Genomic DNA, 22,909 nt, shown 5'->3' with positions numbered 1-22,909 from the left:
TTCTATTCTTTCTAGTGGTCTCATCAGAGTATGCATAACTTAGTGTTCATCCAACAAACCTGTAAGGGTTCTACTCTACTGATTATGTGTGTGTGGGCTGGGGAAAGGCACTCAAAGATACAGCAGGCCTCTAGTTCCCTCAGCTTTCCCTGCTTGTTGGACTCCCACTGTCTCCCGCAAGCATGCATAGTTTCAGTCAGCAAGGAATGAGTGGAAAGCTCGCTTCTGCCTTTTGACTGCACCCTCATTTCCAGGGCATCTCGGTCAACTTTCTGGCAGATGTGCAGCTCGCTAATTGGAACTGCAATCAGCCTAGCAAAGCTGTAGGTTTCCTCATGTGCTTCCAACTGAATAGTCCGCATTAAGCTGGTAAAGCCACAATATGTGCCCCTATGATTGTGACACCAATTCCAATGTGTGGGTTTTCTAACACCGTCAAGATGTCACTGTCACAAGTCTCTGTGATACCATTTGGGTGTCCTGCAATTTAACCCAGTTCTGACTATCTGGAGACGGCATCAGATCCTATGGGTTAAGGGCTCAGTCCCACAAGACTGCTCCCATCTGACTTCAGTTGCTAATCACAAGTCTTAGGTTGCCACCCACAGGCTACAAGTAACAGGCTTCCACAACCCCTTCCACAACCCCTTCCACAGGTTCCATCGATTTGCTACAGCAGCTCATAGAACTCAAGAAATATTTTACTTCCTATTTCCCAGTTTATATAAAAGGATATAATGACATGCAGATGGAAGAGATGTATAGAGCAAAATACACAGAAGTCTCTGTGTCCTCACCCTCTGCGCCACTTTCCCAGTACCTCCAAGTGTTCACAATGTGGAAGCTCTCCAAACCCCATCATTTTGGGTATTATAATCACTTCATTACACAGGCATAGTTGATAAAATCACTGGCCGTTGGTGACTGAACTCAGTCTCTAGCCCCTCTCTTCTTCAGGGATGTGGCTGAAAGTTCCAAAGGGGTTGGTTTCCCTGGCATCTAGTTCCCATCCTTAGGTTCCCAACAAGCTCTCCAAAAGTCTCCCCATCAACCTAACTCTTAAACACAGGAAATTCCAAGGGTTTTATGAGTTCTGTGCTAGGAATGGGGTAAGAAAACCAAATACATGTTTCTTACTACAAATTACAATATCACTGCCCCAAAGTCATTCTGACCTCTCTGCTTGCAAAGCTGCTGACTTTTGCACCCTGCCACATGCTTGGTGAAGCTACAACTCTCACTGGCCATGCAGGGTATGAGAGCACCCTATGCAAGATGACCACATACTTCTGCCATTTTTACCAAAACTCTTAGTAGAGTAGAGTAGAGTTATTCAAGCAAAGATACTTCTTATTTGTCCTACTTGCTGATCACTTTCCAGTGCCCTGAAACTGTTGTTTGCAACAATTTTGTCTAGTTTTATACTTGTGTGGTGAGAGTAACTGATAAACTCTTTGCACCACCATCACCAGAAGTCTCAGTTTTTATATTGTTAAAAACTAGACAAGAGGCCCAAAATGGACTTGCTTACACTAAGCCCCATGTCATCAAACAGATTAAAATTAATTACAGAAATAGAATTTTAAAGCAATTCATCAGGAATAGCCTGATTAGCTAAAGGAAACAAATCTTATAACAACCAACAAACTTTTTAGCCTAGTATGATTTCCTTGTTCCTATACCCTTCTGAATATAAAAGTATTTCATTTTGTGTAGCTCATTGGAGCTTTTATCTGCTAGATTAGATGTTGCCTAAATCAAATAAATTTTTGCTCAAATAAACTAAAAATGTTTAATATGCTCCAATTTATCTTTTAATAATATATATAGTTTTTTTGCCTTAGTAGTCAAACCTTTTCTGATATATGAAAAGCTAACTCAAATTCAATAATGTAAATACCTGTTAATGGTCCATATTATGTTTATATTGTCAAATTTAGTATAAAACAGCATTTTAAATTACTTTAAAAAAAGCTAATGTTAAAATTGGATTTTTTTTTTTCCTTGCAAGTTTCTAGAAAGATCCTGCAACATTCTTTGAAGTATTTTTGGCTAAAGGACACTGAAAATGTCTCAAAGGAGGTATATTTTAATAAATGTGCTAGTGAACTGTTAAAATTTCAACAAGCTGATATATGCTATTTTCTAGGATAGAATATCGGAGAAGGCAATGACACCCCACTTCAGTACTCTTGCCTGGATAATCTCATGGATGGAGGAGCCCGGTGGGCTGCTGTCTATGGGGTTGCACAAAGTCAGATGACAGAAGTGACATAGCAGCAGCAACAGGACGATAGAATATATCAAAACCTAGACCTACAGGAAAAATTACTTAATTGCCTTATCGACTCATCAGTCAGTTCAGGTCAGTCACTCAGTCGTGTCCGACTCTTTGCGACCCCAGGAATCGCAGCGCGCCAGGCCTCCCTGTCCATCACCAACTCCCGGAGTTCACTCAGACTCACGCCCATTGAGTCAGTGATGCCATCCAGCTATCTCATCCTCTGTCGTCCCCTTCTCCTCCTGCCCCCAATCCCTCCTAGCATCAAGAGTCTTTTCCAATGAGTCAACTCTTCACATGAGGTGGCCAAAGTATTGGAGTTTCAGCTTTAGCATCATTCCTTCCAAAGAAATCCCAGGGCTGATCTCCATCAGAATGGACTGGTTGGATCTCCTTGCAATCCAAGGGACTCTCAAGAGTCTTCTCCAATACCACAGTTCAAAAGCATCAATTCTTCAGTGCTCAGCCTTCTTCACAGTCCAACTCTCACATCCATTCATGACCACAGGAAAAACCATAGCCTAGACTAGATGGACCTTAGTCGGCAAAGTAATGTCTCTGCTTTTGAATATACTATCTAGGTTGGTCATAACTTTTCTTCCAAGGAGTAAGTGTCTTTTAATTTCATGGCTGCAGTCACCATCTGCAGTGATTATGGAGCCCCCCAAAATAAAGTCTGGCACTGTTTCCACTGTTTCCCAATCTATTTCCCATGAAGTGATGGGACCGGATGCCATGATCTTCGTTTTCTGAATGTTGACCTTTGGGCCAACTTTTTCACTCTCCACTTTCACTTTCATCAATAGGCTTCTTAGTTCCTCTTCACTTTCTGCGATAAGGGCGGTGTCATCTGCATATCTGAGGTGATTGATATTTCTCCCGGCAATCTTGATTCCAGCTTCTGTTTCTTCCAGTCCAGCGTTTCTCATGATGTACTCTGCATAGAAGTTAAATAAGCAGGGTGACAATATACAGCCTTGATGCACTCCTTTTCCTCTTTGGAACTAGTCTGTTGTTCCATGTCCAGTTCTAACTGCTGCTTCCTGACCTGCATACAGATTTCTCAAGAGGCAGGTCAGGTGGTCTGGTATTCCCATCTCTTTCAGAATTTTCCATAGTTTATTGTGAGCCACACAGTCAAAGGCTTTGGCATACTCAATAAAGCAGAAATAGATGTTTTTCTGGAACTCTCTTGCTTTTTCCATGATCCAGTGGATGTTGGCAATTTGATCTCTGGTTCCTCTGCCTTTTCTAAAACCAGCTTGAACATCTGGAAGTTTATGGTTCACGTATTGCTGAAGCCTGGCTTGGAGAATTTTGAGCATTCCTTTACTAGCGTGTGAGATGAGTGCAATTGTGCGGTAGTTTGAGCATTCTTTTGCATTGCCTTTCTTTGGAATTGGAATGAAAACTGACCTTTTCCAGTCCTGTGGCCACTGCTGAGTTTTCCAAATTTGCTGGCATATTGAGTACAGCACTTTCACAGCATCATCTTTCAGGATTTTAAACAGCTCAACTGGAACTCCATCACCTCCACTAGCTTTGTTTGTAGTGATGCTTTCCATGGCCCACTTGACTTCACATTCCAGGATGTCTGGCTTTAGATGAGTGATCACACCATCGTGACTATCTGGGTCATGAAGATCTTTTTTGTACAGTTCTTCTGTGTATTCTCGACACCTCTTCTTAATATCTTCTGCTTCTGTTAGGTCCAGACCATTTCTGTCCTTTATCGAGCCCACCTTTGCATGAAATGTTCCCTTGGTATCTCTAATTTTCTTGAAGAGATCTCTAGTCTTTCCCATTCTGTTGTTTTCCTCTTATTTCTTTTCATTGATCGCTGAAGAAGGCTTTCTTATCTCTTCTTGCTATTCTCTGGAACTCTGCATTCAAATGGGTATATCTTTCCTTTTCTCCTTTGCTTTTCGCTTCTCTTCTTTTCACAGCTATTTGTAAGGCCTCTCAAGACAGTCATTTTGCTTTTTTGCATTTCTTTTCCATGGGGATGGTCTTGATCCCTGTCTCCTCTACAATGTCATGAACCTCATTTCATAGTTCATCAGGCACTCTATCTATCAGATCTAGGCCCTTCAATCTATTTCTCACTTCCACTGTATAATCATAAGGGATTTGATTTAGGTCATACCTGAATGGTCTGGTGGTTTTCCCTACTTTCTTCAATTTGAGTCTTAATTTGGTAATAAGGAGTTCATGATCTGAGCCACAGTCAGCTCCTGGTCTTGCGTTTGTTGACTGTATAGAGCTTCTCCATCTTTGGCTGCAAAGAATATAATCAATCTGATTTCGGTGTTGACCATCTGGTGATGTCCATGTATAGAGTCTTCTCTTGTGTTGTTGGAAGAGGGTGTTTGCTATGACCAGTGCATTTTCTTGGCAAAACTCTATTAGTCTTTGCCCTGTTTCATTCCACATTCCAAGGCCAAATTTGCCTGTTACTCCAGGTGTTTCTTGACTTCCTACTTTTGCATTCCATATATCATGCTAATTTCCTTACTTATATAAAGTTAGCAAAAAAAAAAGTATAGAAAAATTTCACTTAGACAACTTTTACTTTTTTATTCTTTGAAACAGCAGGGGCCTCACTCAGTCTCTCTTCACAGAAAGTATTTTCAGGAATAAAAATATGATTAAATCATCCAGTGAATATTGAAAAGGTTGTTAGGAAAAGATGAGAGTTGGCTATCACCTAATGCAGTTTCACTTTTAGGTGTATGAATACATATTTCCATTACATGAACATATAATAATTATTCTATCTAAACTCCTCCAACTCAACAGACATGAATTTGAACAAACTCTGGGAGTTGGTGAAAGACAGGGAAGCCTGGTCCATGGGGTCTCAAACAACTGGACACGGCTGAGCGACTGAACAACAAAACACTCCTACTAATGGACATTTAAATTATTTCCATTTTCCATTATCATGAATAATGCTACAAATGAACATTCCTAAGAAGGTTCTTTTAGTATGTCAGACAGAATATATCTCAAAGACATATACCTAGAAGATCAGTGCTATGAGAATCTTTGCCTTTACTAGATAATCCTGAATTATGGTTGTTCCACTTTACATGATGTACAAACATATACATTTCCACTTTTCCACACTTTCGGTATTTGTCAGATTTATTATATTTTACCAGTCTTATAGCTAAAATGAAAATATAAAAATGAAATTGTCTGTTTAAATTTGAACTTTCCTAAATGCTAATGGGATTATGTACCTTTTCAAATGTTTATTGGTCATTTTTTTTTGAGAGAAAAATAAAGAGAAGAGAGACAAGGAGACAGGCCAGTGGGGAGGGGAGATAAGGAGGAGAGGAGAGACATCTGAAGAATATAAGGTAAAATAATACTTGTTAATTTTGAAAAGTAGATGCATGCAGTCTGGTAAATTATTTTCATTTAGGTTTCGATATGTTTACAATAACATCATAAATTCATAGGGCTCCCCCAGTGGCTCAGAGGGAGAGAATCTGTCTACAATGCAGGAGTCTCAAGAGAAGCTGGTTCAATCCCTGGGACAGGAAGATCCCCTGGAGGAGCGCATGGCAGTCCACTCTGGTGGTCTTGTCTGAAGAATCCCATGGACAGAGGAGCCTGGTAGGCTGTAGTTCATAGCATCGCAGAGTCAGACATGACTGAAGTGACTTAGCATAAATTCATAACACAATTATGTTTTAAACAGAATTAAACTTTGAATTAGTTCTTCACATTTCAGGTGCTAAGGGCTATGTGGTAGTTTTTGGCAATGATCCTGCATCACAATTTGATTCAGAAAATAGTAAGCACTTACTCGAAGGCCAGAAATCCTCCTCATGGTAACCTGGCGGTTTGAATCATGGTGTCCAGAAATTTGATTTGGACCCGGGAACATGAAATCTCGTGTATTCTCATCATATGTAGACAGTGTTTCACCCACTACAAGAAAGATATCCTATGATTCAAATTATAACAAAATATGCTATTTAGAAACAATATCATCAAGTACAAATATATAATGCCTGATGCCTTAATGAAATACCTGCTTCAGGGTCATGCTTTTAATTTTTTTCTATAAAAGGAAAAAAATTAAAATAGTTATGTTAAATGAATTAACATATTTCCTTATAAGAAATGTCATACATACTACTGATTCTCTCTCCCCTTTTGTAGAAAGAGGATATTCATGTAAATTTTTTATGTACCTATGAATTCCTAGGGAAAGAAATACCACTTTAAACATATAAAACTGGCATAATATTTACACATCTAAAACTTAATTACTATCTCCATAATTTATTTTTCTATCTTCCAATCTTTTCTACCTGCCATTATAAGACATTAGACTGCACGTTGAAAAAAATATAGACATTTTTTAGAATTTGTGGTTACCAGAATTAGGTATGTATGTGACACTCAAAACTTTTACATTACTAGCTTTCAACAAAATATAGCCTCCTGTGACTCACATAAAATAAAGACTTAAGATAGAGTCTTCTATAATCATAGAAATCAATAATATAAATATAACTATCCTTCAGGTTTTAACTGTGCCTACCACAGGGATCTATCCTGCTCAGGTACAGTTTTCATTCCCCTACATTTCTAATAACAGCCAATACACAGAAACAGAGGTAAGGAACTACTTTATCAGTAAAAGCATGCTGTTTTAGGAAACCACAAGAACTTTTAAGATGTTAATTTTCATGAATGTCACAAAATATGCTAGGATGATACCAGGTTATTTTTCACTTTCAATTATGATAATTTATTCAATTTTAGAACAACGTGTTCACATATAATTTATGTCAATCTTTCTGTATATATTATTTTGGCCTACTGACATTTTACACACAGTGGACCAATGCTAGAAACTCAACACTGCTCTTAATGTGGCAAGAAGTGGAAAAGATGACATTTTTGAAAAGTATTTCATTAAAATGGGTTCACGTGTCAATTACCTTATCAAAATACAATACAGTACCTGGTGGAACTAGCTGAATCAACTCAAACAATGCTGTATCATCTGAAAGATTAAAGAAAAATTTCCTTAAATAAATTTATAATAAATAATAACTACCCTACCACAGAAGTACATAAAAGCCAAAGTAATTGTTCAGTAGACTACATCTATGTTTATACTTTAGTATACTGTGTGTATTTTTGGTTGCTTTTTATCATATAGATTTAATAATCTGTAGTAGAAGTTGATCTTTTCTAGGCTTTTTCCTGATTTTAAGGCCTTAATTTTTTAGAGTACTTTTATTTAGGTTTACAACAAAATTGAGAGAGAGGGACACGGATTGCCTCTATATATCCCCTGCCCCTAAGCATGCATAGCCTCCCCGTCTATCATTCACAGGAATGGCACATTTTTTAAAACAAGCATGAACCTACACCGATACATCATGATCGCCCAAAGGCTGTAGTTTATCTTAGGGTTCACTCTTAGTGATGTACACTCTGTGGGTTTAGACAAATGTTTGATGCCTTTGAACTATGGTGTTGGAGAAGACTCTTGAGAGTCCCTTGGACTGCAAAGAGATTCAACCAGTCCATTTTGAAGGAGATCAGCCCTGGGGTTTCTTTGGAAGGAATGATGCTGAAGCTGAAACTCCAGTACTTTGGCCACCTCATGTGAAGAGTTGACTCATTGGAAAAGACTCTGATGCTGGGAGGCATTGGGGGCAGGAGGAGAAGGGGACGACAGAGGATGAGATGGACGTGAATCTGAGTGAACTCTGGGAGTTGGTGATAGACAGGGAGGCCTGGCATGCTGCGATTCCTGGGGTCGCAAAGAGTCGGACACGACTGAGCGACTGAACAACTGAACTGAATAATGACATTGTGTGTTAGCTGTTCAGTCATGTCTGACTCTTTGCGACCCTATGGACTGTAGCCTCCAGGCTTCTGTGTCCACGGAATTCTCCAGGCAAGAATATTGGAGTGGAATGCCATTCCTTTTTCCAGAGGAACTTCCCAACCCAGTGATCGAACCCTGGTCTCCTGCAGTGCAGGCAGATTCTTTATCGTTTGAGCTACAGGGACGTCCTATATGACATTATCCATCATTACAATACCATACAGAGTATTTTTCACTGCCCTGTCCCTCTGTTCTCTGGTTATTTACCTCTCTCCTCCCCACAATCCACCACCACCACAATCACTGATCTTTTCGTTGTCTCTACAAAGTTTTGCCTTTTCCAGAATGTCATGTACTTGAAATCACACAGTATGTAGCCTTTCAAATTGGCTTCTTTTACTTACTAATATGCATTTAAGGTTCCCCTATGTGTTTTTATGGCTTGATAGCTCATTTCTTTTTATTGCTGAGTAATATCCCATTGTCTGGATATTCCACAGTTTACTCCTTCACCTACTGAAAGACATCAACTGCTTTCAAGTTTTGGCAATTATGAATAGAGCTGCTATAAATATCCATATGCAGAATTTTGTGTATACATAAATTTCCAATTCTTTGCATAAAAACCAAGGAGCAGTATTGTCCAATCATATGGAAAGGATGCACTAGCTTTTGGAAAAAACCCACCAAACTGTCTCCAAAGTGTCTGCACCATTCTGCATTCTCACCAGCAGTAAGTGAGAGTTCCTGTTGCTCTGTATCCTCACTAGCATTTCATGTTGTCACTGTTCCAGATTTTGGCAATTCTAAGGAATGTACAGCAATCTCATTGTTTTAATTTTCATTTCTCTAGTGATATACAATGTGAAGTATCTTTTCATGTGCTTATTTGCCACCTGTATATCTTTGGTGAGGTGTCTGTTAAGGCTTTTGACCCATTTTTTAACTAGGTTGTTTGTTTTCTTATCATTGAATTTCAAGCATTATTGGCATATTTTAAATAATAGTCCTTTATCAGGTGTGTCTTTTGCAAATATCTTCATCCGGTCTGTGGCTGGTCTTCTAATTCTCTTGATTTTTCCTTTCACAGAGCAGAAGTTTTTAACCTATCAGCTTCAGCTTATCAATTATTTCTTCCATAGTTTCTTTCAAAAACAACTATGGTGTCTTTCTTGTTGTCTCTAAAAACATATCACCATGCCCAAGATCATCTAGATTTTTCTCCTGTGCTAACTTCTAGGAGTTTTATAGTTTTGCATTTTCCAGTTATGTCTATGATCCATCGGTGGTGGTGGTTTACTTGCTAAATTGTGTCCAACTCTTGTGACCCTATGGACTGTACCCCACCAGGTTCCTCTAACCATGGAATTTTCCAGGCAAGAATATTGGAGTGGGTTCCCATTTCATCCTCCAGGAGATCTTCCCAACCCAAGGATCAAACTTGTATCTACTATATTGCAGGCAGTCTCCTGCATTGCAAATGGATTCTTAACCAATTGAGTCATGAGGGAAGCTGACAGAATATACATTTAAGAGTATATATTTCCCTCTAAGTACTACTACAGCTGCATCCCACAACTTTTGTTCTATAATATTTTTATAATTCAATACAAAACATTTTCTAATTTCTGATATGCGTTCCTCTTTACCCAGGTGTTCCTGAGAAATAAATTTAATTTCCAAACACAAGGCAATATTCTAGTTGTCTTTCTGTTACTGCTTTCTAGCTAAAATTTAACTGTACAGTGATCAGAAAACATAATGATTATGGTTCAATGCTTTGAAATTTGGGACTGAATTTGTGGCTTAAAATATGATCAAATGAAATAATTTTGTAGTTGGAAGGTGTTGATTAAGCATTTTACATATGTCCATGTAAAAATGTGGTAATCCTTTTGTCCTAAACTTCTATATCCTTATTGATTTTATGGTTGTTCTATAACTACTGAGAAAGGGGTGTTAAATCTCCCACTGCAGTTGGTTACAGTTGGTCTTTATAGCTCATTTACTTTGAGGCTATACTATTAGATCTGTTCAAACTGGAAACTCGGAGAAGGCAGTAGCACCCCACTCCAGTACTCTTGCCTGGAAAATCCTATGGACGGAGGGGCCTGGTGGGCTGCAGTCCATGGGGTCGCTAAGAGTCAGATAAGACTGAGCAACTTCACTTTCACTTTTCACTTTAATGCACTGGAGAAGGAAATGGCAACCCACTCCAGTGTTCTTGCCTGGAGAGTCCCAGAGATGGGGGAGCCTGGTGGGCTGCCGTCTATGGGGTCACACAGAGTCGGACATGACTGAAGCGACTTAGCAGCAAACTGGAAACTACTGTCTTCCTAGTTAAGTTTTATCAATATGACAGGAGCATTTTGTCATGTCATGACATGAGCATGATGTGAACATTTTTTCCCAACGCTTATATCTAAGTCTTAAAACTACTTGATTAGGGTTTATAAATCCAGTCTGACAATGTTTATCTTTTAATTGGAAGTTAATCCACTTATATTTAATGAGAATTACTTCTGAATCTACATCTACTTCTATCTACTTTGTCCTGCTTTGAATTTATTAAAAAGAATTATTCCAAATGTTTTCCCTGTACTGGTTTGGAGTTTTTATGCTCAAATTGTATTTTTTTTAGCAGTTACCCTTGAAAATATTACATGTATCCTTTTAACTTATCAAAGTTTAATGTTAACACCTTTTTCATTAATGAAATATTTAATGAAATACCTTTTTAATTACTCCTGATACGTTGCTGTTAGTTTAACTCTGTGTATTTTTTAACTTTCATAATTACCTTTTTAAGCAATCAATGCTCATTTATATTTATTCATACAAAATGACTTTCATTTTTCTACTATCATTTTTGCATCTATGATCTTCATTTTCCTTCTGCCTGAAATATATTCTTTAGAATTTCCTTTGGTAAGCTGACTGGTGGCACACACTTTCAACTGTGTGTCTAAAGGTCTATTGTACAATCATTCTTACAAAATATTTTTTGCTTAGTGTAGAATTTGTGGTCAGAAGTTATTTTCTTTCAGGCCATTACAGATATCCCACTATCATTTAGCTTCCACTATTGCTGCTGAAAAGTCATCTATCAAACTAACATGACTTTGAGGGACTTCTGAGATGTTTCATATTTGGTTTCCTGTAGTCACCATTACCTTCTACATGTGTATTTCTTTTAATACAGACATCAAATCAGAGGATAAGTAAGTCTAACACATTCCAAAAAATAATATGATCCATTAGGAGTTTTAATTTTTGTGAAAGGTATATGGTCTGTATCTAGATTCATTCTTTTTTAAATGTGTATGTCCAGTTGCTCTAGTACCATTTACTGAAGAATATATAATATCTTTGTTCTACAGTATTGTCTTTGCTCCTTTGTTAAAGATCAGTTGACTATATTTACAGAGGCATATTTCTGTTCTTCTCATATATTTTTATAAATATAAATTAAGTTTACTTCTTAAACAGAGTGATGGGCACAGTTGGGTATATTATACAACTCTTTAGACTTTTAATATGTCTGAAATACTTTATAATAAATTTATAGAAATAAGAATAAAATATAAATTACATCCTTTCTCCCTTCTAAGAACCCATGAATGAGACAAATCTTTTTCTTCCTTTAAATTCTGTTACTTTCAACCAAGGGAAATCTCAGTCATTTAACTCAATAACTATATGCCCAATTTATGAAGAAATAGTAAATATTCCTTATGACTCATAAATTGGGGCTGTAATAAGGAAAAAATAACTGATACAGAGATTTTCCTCAATGATCTGACATTGTGTTGAAAAGGCAAACATTAAATAAAATAAAGAAACAAACATTTACAAACTACAACTACAACAGAGGCATTCAGGTTGTGCTGTAAGAGTATTATAACAAGATAATCCAGTCAGGGAGTCAGCGAAGTCTGAAGAAGAGAAGATCTCTTTAGGACTTAACCCATAGCATGAATAACTGTAAACCAGGAGTTAGGAAAGAGAAAGAAAAGACAGAAGTTGCTCAGTCATGTCTGACTCTTTGAGACCCCATGGACTGGAGCCTACCAGGCTCCTCCATCCATAGGATTTTCCAGGCAAGAGTACTGGAGTGGGTTGCCATTTCCTTCTCCAGGGGATCTTCCCAACCCAGGGATCAAACCTGGATCTCCTGCACTGCACACAGATGCTTTAGTGTCTGAACCACCAGGGAAGCCCATGAGAGTCAGGGGGAGTGAGAAACTAGAGATTTAAGCAGTACAAACAGGATGTACAAAGGCTCTTAACAGAACATAGCAGGGTAATATGAGAGATTAATGGTTCAAAAGCAAACTTCTTATTCAAATCACCTTGAAAAGGTAGACACCTAAAAAATCTGCTTGAGGCAGTAGAGACCTAATAAGATAGTATACAAATTACAAATCTGAAACTCAGTATAAGAAATAAATACAGAGAAGTAATCCACTGGATCATGGAAAAAGCAAGAGAGTTCCAGAAAAACATCTATTTCTGCTTTAGTGACTATACCAAAGCCTTTGACTGTGTGGATCACAATAAACTGTGGAAAATTCTGAAAGAGATGGGAATACCAGACCACCTAACCTGCCTCTTGAGAAATCTGTATGCAGGTCAGGAAGCAACAGTTAGAACTGGACATGGAACAACAGACTGGTTCCAAATAGGAAAAGGAGTATGTCAAGGCTGTATATTGTCACCCTGCTTATTTAACTTCTATGCAGAGTACATCATGAGAAACGCTGGACTGGAAAAAACACAAGCTGGAATCAAGATTGCCGGGAGAAATATCAATAACCTCAGATATGCAGATGACACCACTTTTATCGCAGAAAAGTGAAGAGGAGCTAAAAAGCCTATTGATGAAAGTGAAAGAGGAGAGTGAAAAAGTTGGCTTAAAGCTCAACATTCAGAAAACAAAGATCATGGAAGATCCAGTCCCATCACTTCATGGGAAATAGATGGGGAAACAGGGGAAACAGTGTCAAACTTTATTTTTGGGGCTCCAAAATCACTGCAGATGGTGACTGCAGCCATGACACTTAACGCTTACTTCTTGGAAGAAAAGTTATGACCAACCTAGACAGTATATTCAAAAGCAGAGACATTACTTTGCCGACTAAGGTCCATCTAGTCAAGGCTATGGTTTTTCCTGTGGTCATGTATGGATGTGAGAGTTGGACTGTGAAGAAGGCTGCGCACCGAAGAATTGATGCTTTTGAACTGTGGTGTTGGAGAAGACTCTTGAGAGTCCCTTGGACTGCAAGGACATCCAACCAGTCCATTCTGAAGGAGATCAGCCCTGGGATTTCTTTGGAAGGAATGATGCTAAAGCTGAAACTCCAGTACTTTGGCCACCTCATGAGAAGAGTTGACTCATTGGAAAAGACTCTGATGCTGGGAGGGATTGGGGGCAGGAGGAGAAGGGGACAACCGAGGATGAGATGGCTGGATGGCATCACAGACTCGATGGACGTGAGTCTGAGTGAACTCTGGGAGATGGTGATGGACAGGGAGCCCTGGCGTGCTGCGATTCCTGGGGTTGCAAAGAGTCGGACACGACTGAGCGACTGAACTGAACTGAAGCCTGGTATTTGAGGCTCCTTCTCTTTTTGGGTATCTGAGAGTTCTGATAGAGGTAGCTAAGAGGGTAAGAAGCAGAGTATGACTTTTTGTAAGCTCATGAAGTAGAGTTACAAAAATTGGAGTATCATGACCTTGGGAAGAGATGAGAAGGGAGGTCTGCAGGTAAGAGACAATGGCCTGTAAAGTAGCTAGGCCTTAGGCTGAATCTTGAAAGGATATAAACTAAAAATAGATAACCCATGCTATGTACTGAATGTCTGCATCCCCTCAAAATGAATAAGCTGAAATTCTACCCCTCCCAAGTGTGATATTTAGAGTTAGGGCCTTTATGAGGTTATTAGGGCTAAGGCTTCATTAATGGGATTAGTGCCCATTAGTGCCACTGGTGACCAAAAGACCCCAAAGAATGTCCTTACCCTTTCTGCCACATGGGGAAACAGAGAAGACGGTCATCCATGAACTGAAAGGGGACCCTCACCAAATCTGCTGACTCCTTGATCTGGGATTTTCCAGCTTCCAGAACTATGAAAAATTAACTTCTATTATTTATAAGCCACCCAGTCTAGGGTATTTTGCTGTACCAGCCCAAAAGGACTAAGACAGTCAACTAAGAATTTAGGCTTAAATCTGAATCATCCCAAATCTTGTCTGAATTAAGTTGGTCTAGAATTCCAAGTGCCCTTTAGAAATCTTCTAAAACAATCATAAACCTTGTCTAAAGGAAAATATCTTCATAAAAGGTTTTTAATCATTTCTAAAATTTTTATATACAAAATCTGACATTTAATGAAAATCAACAAGGGATATAGGGGAAAAAATCACTGGGACCAAAACACAAAAGAAATAACAGGAAATAAAAACAAATCAACAAGAAATCCAGAAAAAATAGCTATCAGACTGCAACTTAAAATATGCTTACTATGCTCAAGAAAATAAAATACAAGATTGAAAATGTCAGTAGACAACTAGAAAGCATTTCAAGAACCAAGTGGAAAATTTTTACTAAAAAATAAAATAACCAAAAATTAACCATAACAAAGTTTTTACTAACAGATTATAAATTATTCCAGAGAGAATTATGGAATTGGAAGACAAAAGCATCTTGAGAGAAGCACAGAAAACCAAAAAGATGGAGCAACATAAAAAAGAAAAAAAAAAGAACAGAGTAAGAACAATATGTAATTGGATCTGTAAAAAGAGAGAAGAAAAAACGGAGAAAAATATTTGAAAAGTTAATGTCTGAGAATTTATCTTAAGACATCAAGATACAAATCCCAAGAGAACAAATTTTAAAACACACACACACATACACACACAAAGCTGAGTACACTGAAGTAAAGCTATAGGAAAACAGATGTAAGAGAATATATTAAAAGAAGCCAGCAGAAAAAGTAAAAAATACCTTCAAAGAAGTAACAATAAAATTAACAGATGATTTCTCATCAGAAAGTAAGGGAGCAAAAAGATAATGAAATAGTGTTAATATTTTCTAAGTGCTGGATGACACTAATACCAACATTCAGTACATGTGTAACTGAATCACTTTGCTGTACACCTGAAACTAATACAACAGTGTTAATCAACTATACTCCAATATAAAATTAAAAAAAAAAATCCTTCAGTAAAGGTGAAATAAAGACATTTTCAGAGAAATAAAAATCAAGATAATCTATCAACAAAAGACTATAAAAAAGGAATCGTGAAAGGATATTCCTTAGAAAGAAGCAATAAATCTAGAAGATTTTCAAAAAATGAAAGGAAATAAAGAACAACCAAAAAGGCTAAATATAGATATAAAGTGAACTAAATGAAGCCTATATAATCATAGCAATACTATTTTGTGTGGTTTAATTGCAAACTAAATTAAAATGCACAACTAAAAATAATACATTGTCTAGAAGGGTTACAAATAAAGTGAACCATGAACTTCCAGATTTTCAAGCTGGATTTCGAAAAGGCAGAGGAACCAGAGATCAAATTGCCAATATCTGTTGGATCACAGAAAAAGCAAGTGAATTCCAGAAAAACATCCACTTCTGCTTCATTGTCTACGCCAAAACCTTGGACTGTGTGGATCAAAACAAACTGGAAAATTCTTCAAGAGATGGGAATACCAGACTGCCTCCCTGCCTCCTGAGAAATCTATATGCAGGTCAAGAAGCAACAGTTAGAACTGGACATGAACAACAGACTGGTTCCAATCTGAGAAAGGAATACATCAAGGCTGTGTATTGTCACCTTGCTTATTTAGCTTATATGCAGAATACATCATGCAAAATGCTAGACTGGATGAAGCACAAGGTGAGATCAATATTGCAGGGAGCCATCTGTAGTCTTTGGAGAACTGTCTGTTTAGGTCTTTTTCCTACTTTTTGATTGGGTTGTTTGATTTTCTGGTATTGAGTTGTATGAGATGCTTGTATATTTTGGAAATTAATCCTGTGTCAGTTCTTGTAAAGATGCTCATTATGAGAGAAATGCAAATTAAAATTACAATGAGATATCACCTCACACTGGTCAGAATGGCCAGCATCAAAAAGTCTACAAACAATAAATGCTGGGGAGGGAATGGAGAAAAGGGAACACTCTTGCACTGTTGATGGGAATGTAAATTGATACGGCCACTATGGAAGACAGTATGGAGATTCCTAAAACTCTAAGAATAAACCCACCATATGATCCAGCAATCCCACTCCTAGGCATATACCCTGAGGAAACCAAAATTGAAAAATACACATGTACTCCAATGTTCATTGCAGCACTATTTATAATAGAACATATTTACAATATGTTTACAACAGAATATATTTACAATAGCTAGTTAGCAACTTAGGTGTCCACCAAAAGATGAATGGATAAAGAAGTTGTGGTATATATACACAATGGAATATTACTTAGCCATAAAAAGGAATGCATCTGAGTCAGTTCTAGTGAGGTGGATGGACCTAGAGCTTATTATACAGAGTGAAGTGAGTCAGAAAGAGAAAGATAAATATTGTATACCAATACACATATATGGAATCTAGAAAGATGGTACTGATGAACTTATTTTCAAGGCAGGAATGGAGAAACAGACACAGAGAACAGACTTATGGACACAGGGAGAGGGGAAGAGAAGCTGAGATGTGTGGAGAGAGCAACATGGAAACTTACATTATCATATGTGAAATAGATAGCCAATGGGAATTTGCTGTATGTCTCAGGGAATTCAAATGGGGCTTTTACCAACCTAGCGGGATGGGATTGGGGGAGAGGTGCAAGGAAGGTTCAAAAGAGGGGACATATGTACGCCTATGGCTGATTCATGCTGATGTTTCACAGAAAACAATGAAATTCTGTAAAGCAATGATCCTTCAATTAAAAAATAAATAATTATTTCAAAATGTGCAAAAAAAAAGTTTGCAGAGAAAAATATCAATAACCTCATATATGCAGATGACACCACCCTTATGGCAGAAAGCAAAGAGAAACTAAAGAGCCTCTTGATGACAGTGAAAGAGACTGAAAAAGCTGGCTTAAAATTCAACATTCAAAAAACAAAGATCATGGCATCCTGTCCCATCACTTCATGGCAAATAAATGGGGAAACAATGGAAACAGTGACAGACTTTATTTTCTATGGGCTCCAAAATCTCTGCAGATGGTGACTGCAGCCAGAAATTAAAAGACTCTTCGTCCTTGGAAGAAAAGCTATGACCAACCTAGGCAGCATATTAAAAAGTAGAGACATTACTTTGCTGACAAAGGTCTGTCTAGTTAAAGCTATGGTTTTTCCAGTAGTCATCGATGGATGTGAGAGTTGAACCATAAAGAAAGTTGAGCACAGAAGAACTGATGCTTTTGAACCATGGTGTTGGAGAAGACTCTCGAGAGTCCCTTGGACTGCAAGGAGATCAAACCAGTCCATCCTAAACGAAATAAGTCCTGAATATTCATTGGATGGACGGATGCTGAAGCTGAAGCTCCAATACTTTGACAGACTGATGTGCTCTGACTTATTGGAAAACACCCTGATGTTGGGAAAGGTTGAAGACAAGAGGAGAAGGGGACGACAGAGGATGAGATCATTGGGTGGCATCACTGACTTGATGGACATGAGTTTGAAAAGCTCTGGGAGTTGGTGATGGACAGGAAAGCCTGGCGTACTGAAGTCCATGGGGTCACAGAGAGTTGGACATGACTGAGCGACTGAACAACAACAATCTTATTGTATATACTTAATAACTTTATCTCCTCTTTTTCAGTTTTTATGCTTCTAATTTCTTTTTTTGTCTAACTGCATTGGCTAGTACCTCCACAACAATTTTAAAGGATCATCTATTTTCTCTAATTTTTTTGGCCATGCTGCATGGCTTGTAGGATCTTAGTTCCCTGACTAGGACTGACCTCAGGCCACCACACTGAACACATTAAGTCCTTACAACTGTAGCATCTGGGAATACCCAGAGATTATCTAGTTTCTAAGATCTCTTCCCACTCTGAGAGTCTAGATTTTACCTGGAGTAGAAAAGGGTCTAGGAAATTAACCTGCATGGGGTCTGAGCTTGAAGTTCTAGTTCTTTTTCTTCTTCATTGCATATATTCAGCACTTTTCTGGCAATACCAAAGACCACAGATACTAATTTCATCACCATCCTACTATGTTTTGTGCCTAAACTGGCCTTATGGGCTCATGTTGGTCCATAAGAACAGAGGAAGGAAGGCAAGCAGAGTTCCTAACTCCAGTTCTAATGTTCACATATCTATAACCATGAATAGTAGCAGCTGTTCACTGTACCTCAATTTCTGCATCTTTAAAAGTGGCTGTTGGATGAAAGAAAAGAGATACAGCTTTCTTAAGTTTTCCATGACTTTGTCTCTTATTCTGTTAAAATAAATCCCTTCATCTTCTGCCAACAGCTTCTTGCTTGGGCCTTGAGGTCAGTACTTGTTATTGTATAGGTATCCTTGTGTACTGTATAGATATACTTGTTACTGTATAGGTATATTTGTTACTATAATCTGGCTAGAAAGTATGTCTGTCTGCCTATGACCATATTGAGGACATGGACCGAGTCTGACCCCATTCCATCATCTCTTTCTTGTTTTACTACAATAGCTTCTGACCTGGTTTCCTTTCTGCTTCAGAGCAATCTTTTAAAATGTAAACAGATACTGGTGCTTCTTTAACTGAAACTGCTCTATCCTTCCCTATCGCTCACAGGACAGACTCCAAACCCCTTCATATATTATAAAAGGCCCTGTATGATCTGGCCTTTGCTCGCTCCCTGCCTACTCTCAGCTCTCACAACTTCTGGTCTGATACTTTATACTTCAGTCCTATGGAGCTGCCTGGAGTACTTCAAATCTCTAGGCTTGTGACTTTCATCTCCATATTTACATATAATGAATATCTCCTCTGCCTGAAATACAAGTTCTCTTTATCTGGGTAACCCTGAGACAACCTTAAGACTTAAGGCAAACTAAGGAGATGCTCACCAGTTTCATATCCTTTTCCTGGACCCTGGACAACATCTCTCAGTTTCCTTGGTATTTGGTTGGGATCAAAAGGGGTGTGGGCAGTGGTAATAAGTGCCACTTCCAGGCCTGGTCATCAAACACATACACAATTGCCCAATTCTCGCTCTTGGGCATGGAAGCTACATGTAAAATCAGTGGTATTTTAATAAGGAAAAAGGCTAGTTCACCAAGTCAACACTGGGAGGAAAACTGCCAGACAAGTCACTTGACCTGCATCAGACTGTAATGAACCTTTACTGTATTAAGCCACTGAGGTTTGGGGACTGCTTATTATAGCATCTAAAACTGTTCACCTGACTCGTACAAACAGATAAATTCAAATAACCATTTTTATCCCTCAGGGATGAGTGAACAGCCTCCTGTGTGCTCTCACAATTCTCTTTCCTGGCACTGACCACATGGCATAATCATGCTTTGCTTGTTTTCATCTCCCATTAAAATGTGAACTCTTTCAGGGAAGGGACCATACATTCTTGGTTTTTTAAATTCCACAAGCCCTGGTACATCGTAGGTTATCACTGGAAGTTTGGTGGGAGAATGAATAGAAAATGAGTCAATTAACTGATGGTAGAATGAGTGAAATAAATGAATGAACAGCTGCATCTGAACTTTTTCACAGCAGTCAAATGAGGTACTTTTTTTGTGGCTATGTTAGAGCAGAGGGTGTGCTGCTAATGCAGGGACCTTAATCATGTGAGGATGTGAGAGTTGGACTACAGAGAAAGCTGAGCACCAAAAAACTGATGCTTTTGAACTGTGGCACTGGAGAAGACTCTTGCAAGTCCCGTGGAATGCAAATCATCGAACCAGTCAATCCTAGAGGAAATCAGTCCTCAATGTTCATTGGAGGGACTAATGCTAAAGCTGAAGCTCCAATACCTTAGCCACTTGATGCGAAGAACTGACTCATTGGAAAAGACCCCAATGCTGGGAAAGATTGAAAACAAGAGAAGGGGACAACAGAGGATGAGATGGTTAGATGGCATCACCAACTTGGTGGACATGAGTTTGAGCAAACTCCAGGAGCTGGTGATGGACAGGGAAGCCTGGCATGCTACAGTCCATGGGGTTGCAAAGAATTGGACAGGAATGAGCGACTGACCTGAACTGAAAAAGTCAAGAAGGCAAGTTGTAGCATTGACTCATGAATGGACATTAATAAGGGTCTCCTGTATGTTAGCTTTGATGTAATACCTGACATAATGCCATCAGTAAGCTAAAGTAAGATATAGAAAGAATGCTTCAATGTTGTTACCAACACAAAGGGGACACAAGCAAACAAGTCATGTTTATCTTTGATTCCTAGCCCAGATGCTCAGGGAAATCACCATTAAATTCCAAGAAGTAGTACTATTATAGGTCACATGCTCTGACTGAAATGCAAACTAACAAATTTTTGATACTTAGACTAATCATGAATAAATATCTGAAACAGACTGAAAAAAACAACAGCACCAATATGAAGGTTCAGTGAAATGACTGGATACCCAACAAATATTTTTTCACTTTCTTGCATATTAACCACAAAAAAGAGAAGAAAGGAAAATTATGCAAAGAATCTTATTCTCAAAAGTCACAAAATATGCCACAGTTAAAAATAAATATGAAAATAAACATGAAATACATGGTAACTATATATACAAACACACACTCACACACGTACCCCCAAACCTTGGTAACAGGGTGAAAGAAAACATAAGTTTAATAAATCAATATATATCACTTATCTACATGGGAAAAATGAATAATATAAAAATGCTAATTCTTTCAAAATAATTAAAATTCAAAGAGGTTTATCTTAGACCTTAAAAATGAGTTTAAGTTCATCTAGAAAAATAAACAAGTAGGAATATAAATGTGTGCTTTTTAAATGAAAGAACATGGATTATAGTAAGATGTAATAATTAACTATGCAATATTGGCCCACATATAGATACTTAGAATAAGTAAATAGATATAATGAGGTGGGGACAAATGGGAGAGTACACAGAGACACAGGATGAGGATAGAAAGGATATTAATGAGGAACAGATTTCTGCTTCAGATAATGGCAATTTACATAAAGCAGACCAATCATCTTACTAAGAAGACTAAGAAAATCTGGTCAAGTTATTTTTTAAAATCTGCTTGAAGGCACAGAGAAGCTAATAAGGCAGTGAAGAATTACAGGGCCAAGTTCTGGGAAAACAAAGAAGAGTCAGGGAGATGAGCCAAACATTGGAACTGCTTTCTCCCCAAGGGCATCTGCTAATTCCAGAAATGGCAAACTAAGGATTAATAAACTTAGCTGAGATTTTGATGGTCTCATAGACCTAGAAGAAAAATATCACTACAGGAGACCTCCCTGGTGGTCCAGTGGTTAAGAATTTGCCAGCCAAAGCAGGGGACACAGGTTTGGTCCTTTGTCTGGGAAGATTCTACACGCTGCAGGGCAACTTAGCTCACATGCCACAGAGCACGTGCTCTAGAGCCCGTGAGCCACAACTACAGAGCCCAAATGCCACAGCTGCTGAAGTCTGTGTACCTAGAACCTGTGCTCTGCAACAAGAGAAGCCATCACAATGAGAAGCACACACACCAACTAGAGAGCAGCCCCCACTTGCAACAGCTAGAGAAAGTTCACTCTCAGCAACAGAGGCCCAGGGCAGCCAAAAATTAATTAGTTAAGAAAAATCACTATAGGGCCTACACCAAGAAGGAGGGGTCTTCATAAATTCTCCACAGTTTAGAGAAGAGCATCTAAAAGACACCACCACAGGAGTAAGGATAAACCAGAAACACCCTCCCCTGGTCCTTCCACTCAGAAAGAAACCCAGCTTCCAATCGCCATAATCCCTGACATCAGACTGACATGATAGAGGTTTGCTGCTACCACTGACACTCTACAGAAGGGAAATAAAAGGCAAACATAAAGCCTATCTGGAGAACAATACTATGATGTTATGTTTCCAATTATTTCTATAATTTTTCACATACAAAGTTCAATACTCAAAAGGAACTGTACAATTACTTTTAGGAAAGTGTTCAGCAGTATCAAATAAAGCTAAATATACATCTACTCTATGACACAGAAATTCCACTCCAAGAGAACTGAGTATAAACGTTTATCAAAAGATATTTATAAGAATATTCATAATAAGCCTAAAAACAATGCTCATTTACAAGAAATGAATAAATTACTTTCATATAATGGAATAATAAAAAGCAATAAAAAAAGAATGGACTAATGAAATACAACATCATTGGTGATTCACAGACATTAGGCTGAATGAAAAAACTCATTCAAACAAATACATATTTATGATTTAACTTATATTAAGTCCAAAAACGGACAAAAGTTACAACAGTGATTGTAGTGAGGGGGGTACTGACTGGCAGAGGTACAAAACCTTTTCAGATGTTGGAAATATTCTCTGTCTTGATAAACGGTGGTTATGGAATACTAAAATGTGAATAATCATTCAAGGGTATATTTAGGGCTAAAATTAGCATACTTTAGACACTAAAAATACCTAAGACAGTCTTCATAAAGGATAAACCTGGAGGGCTTAAACTACCAGATATCCAAACTGAACTTCTAGTAATTAAGAAAGCATAAGGTTTATGCAAGGACCCATGAAACAAAACAGAAAATATAT

The 22,909-nt window shown here is 38.0% G+C and overlaps 1 protein-coding gene across 1 annotated transcript in view; it reads right to left on the bottom strand.

Moving 5' to 3' along the window:
• SPATA6 (spermatogenesis associated 6) overlaps nt 1-22,909 on the bottom strand; it is a 160,873-nt gene that overhangs the window by 88,489 nt on the left and 49,475 nt on the right. Inside the window, exons 4-5 of the mRNA XM_068965676.1 lie at nt 7,269-7,310; nt 6,099-6,223 (exon numbers count right to left, since the gene is read on the bottom strand). Coding sequence (XP_068821777.1) covers nt 6,099-6,223; nt 7,269-7,310 — 167 coding nt within the window. The remainder of the gene's footprint in view (nt 1-6,098; nt 6,224-7,268; nt 7,311-22,909) is intronic.

This window comes from Capricornis sumatraensis, chromosome 2 (assembly GCF_032405125.1).
Source record: "Capricornis sumatraensis isolate serow.1 chromosome 2, serow.2, whole genome shotgun sequence".
Lineage (NCBI taxonomy): Eukaryota > Metazoa > Chordata > Mammalia > Artiodactyla > Bovidae > Capricornis > Capricornis sumatraensis.
Note: the sequence above shows the minus strand (reverse complement) of the source record. Positions and strands in the feature narration are given on the sequence as shown.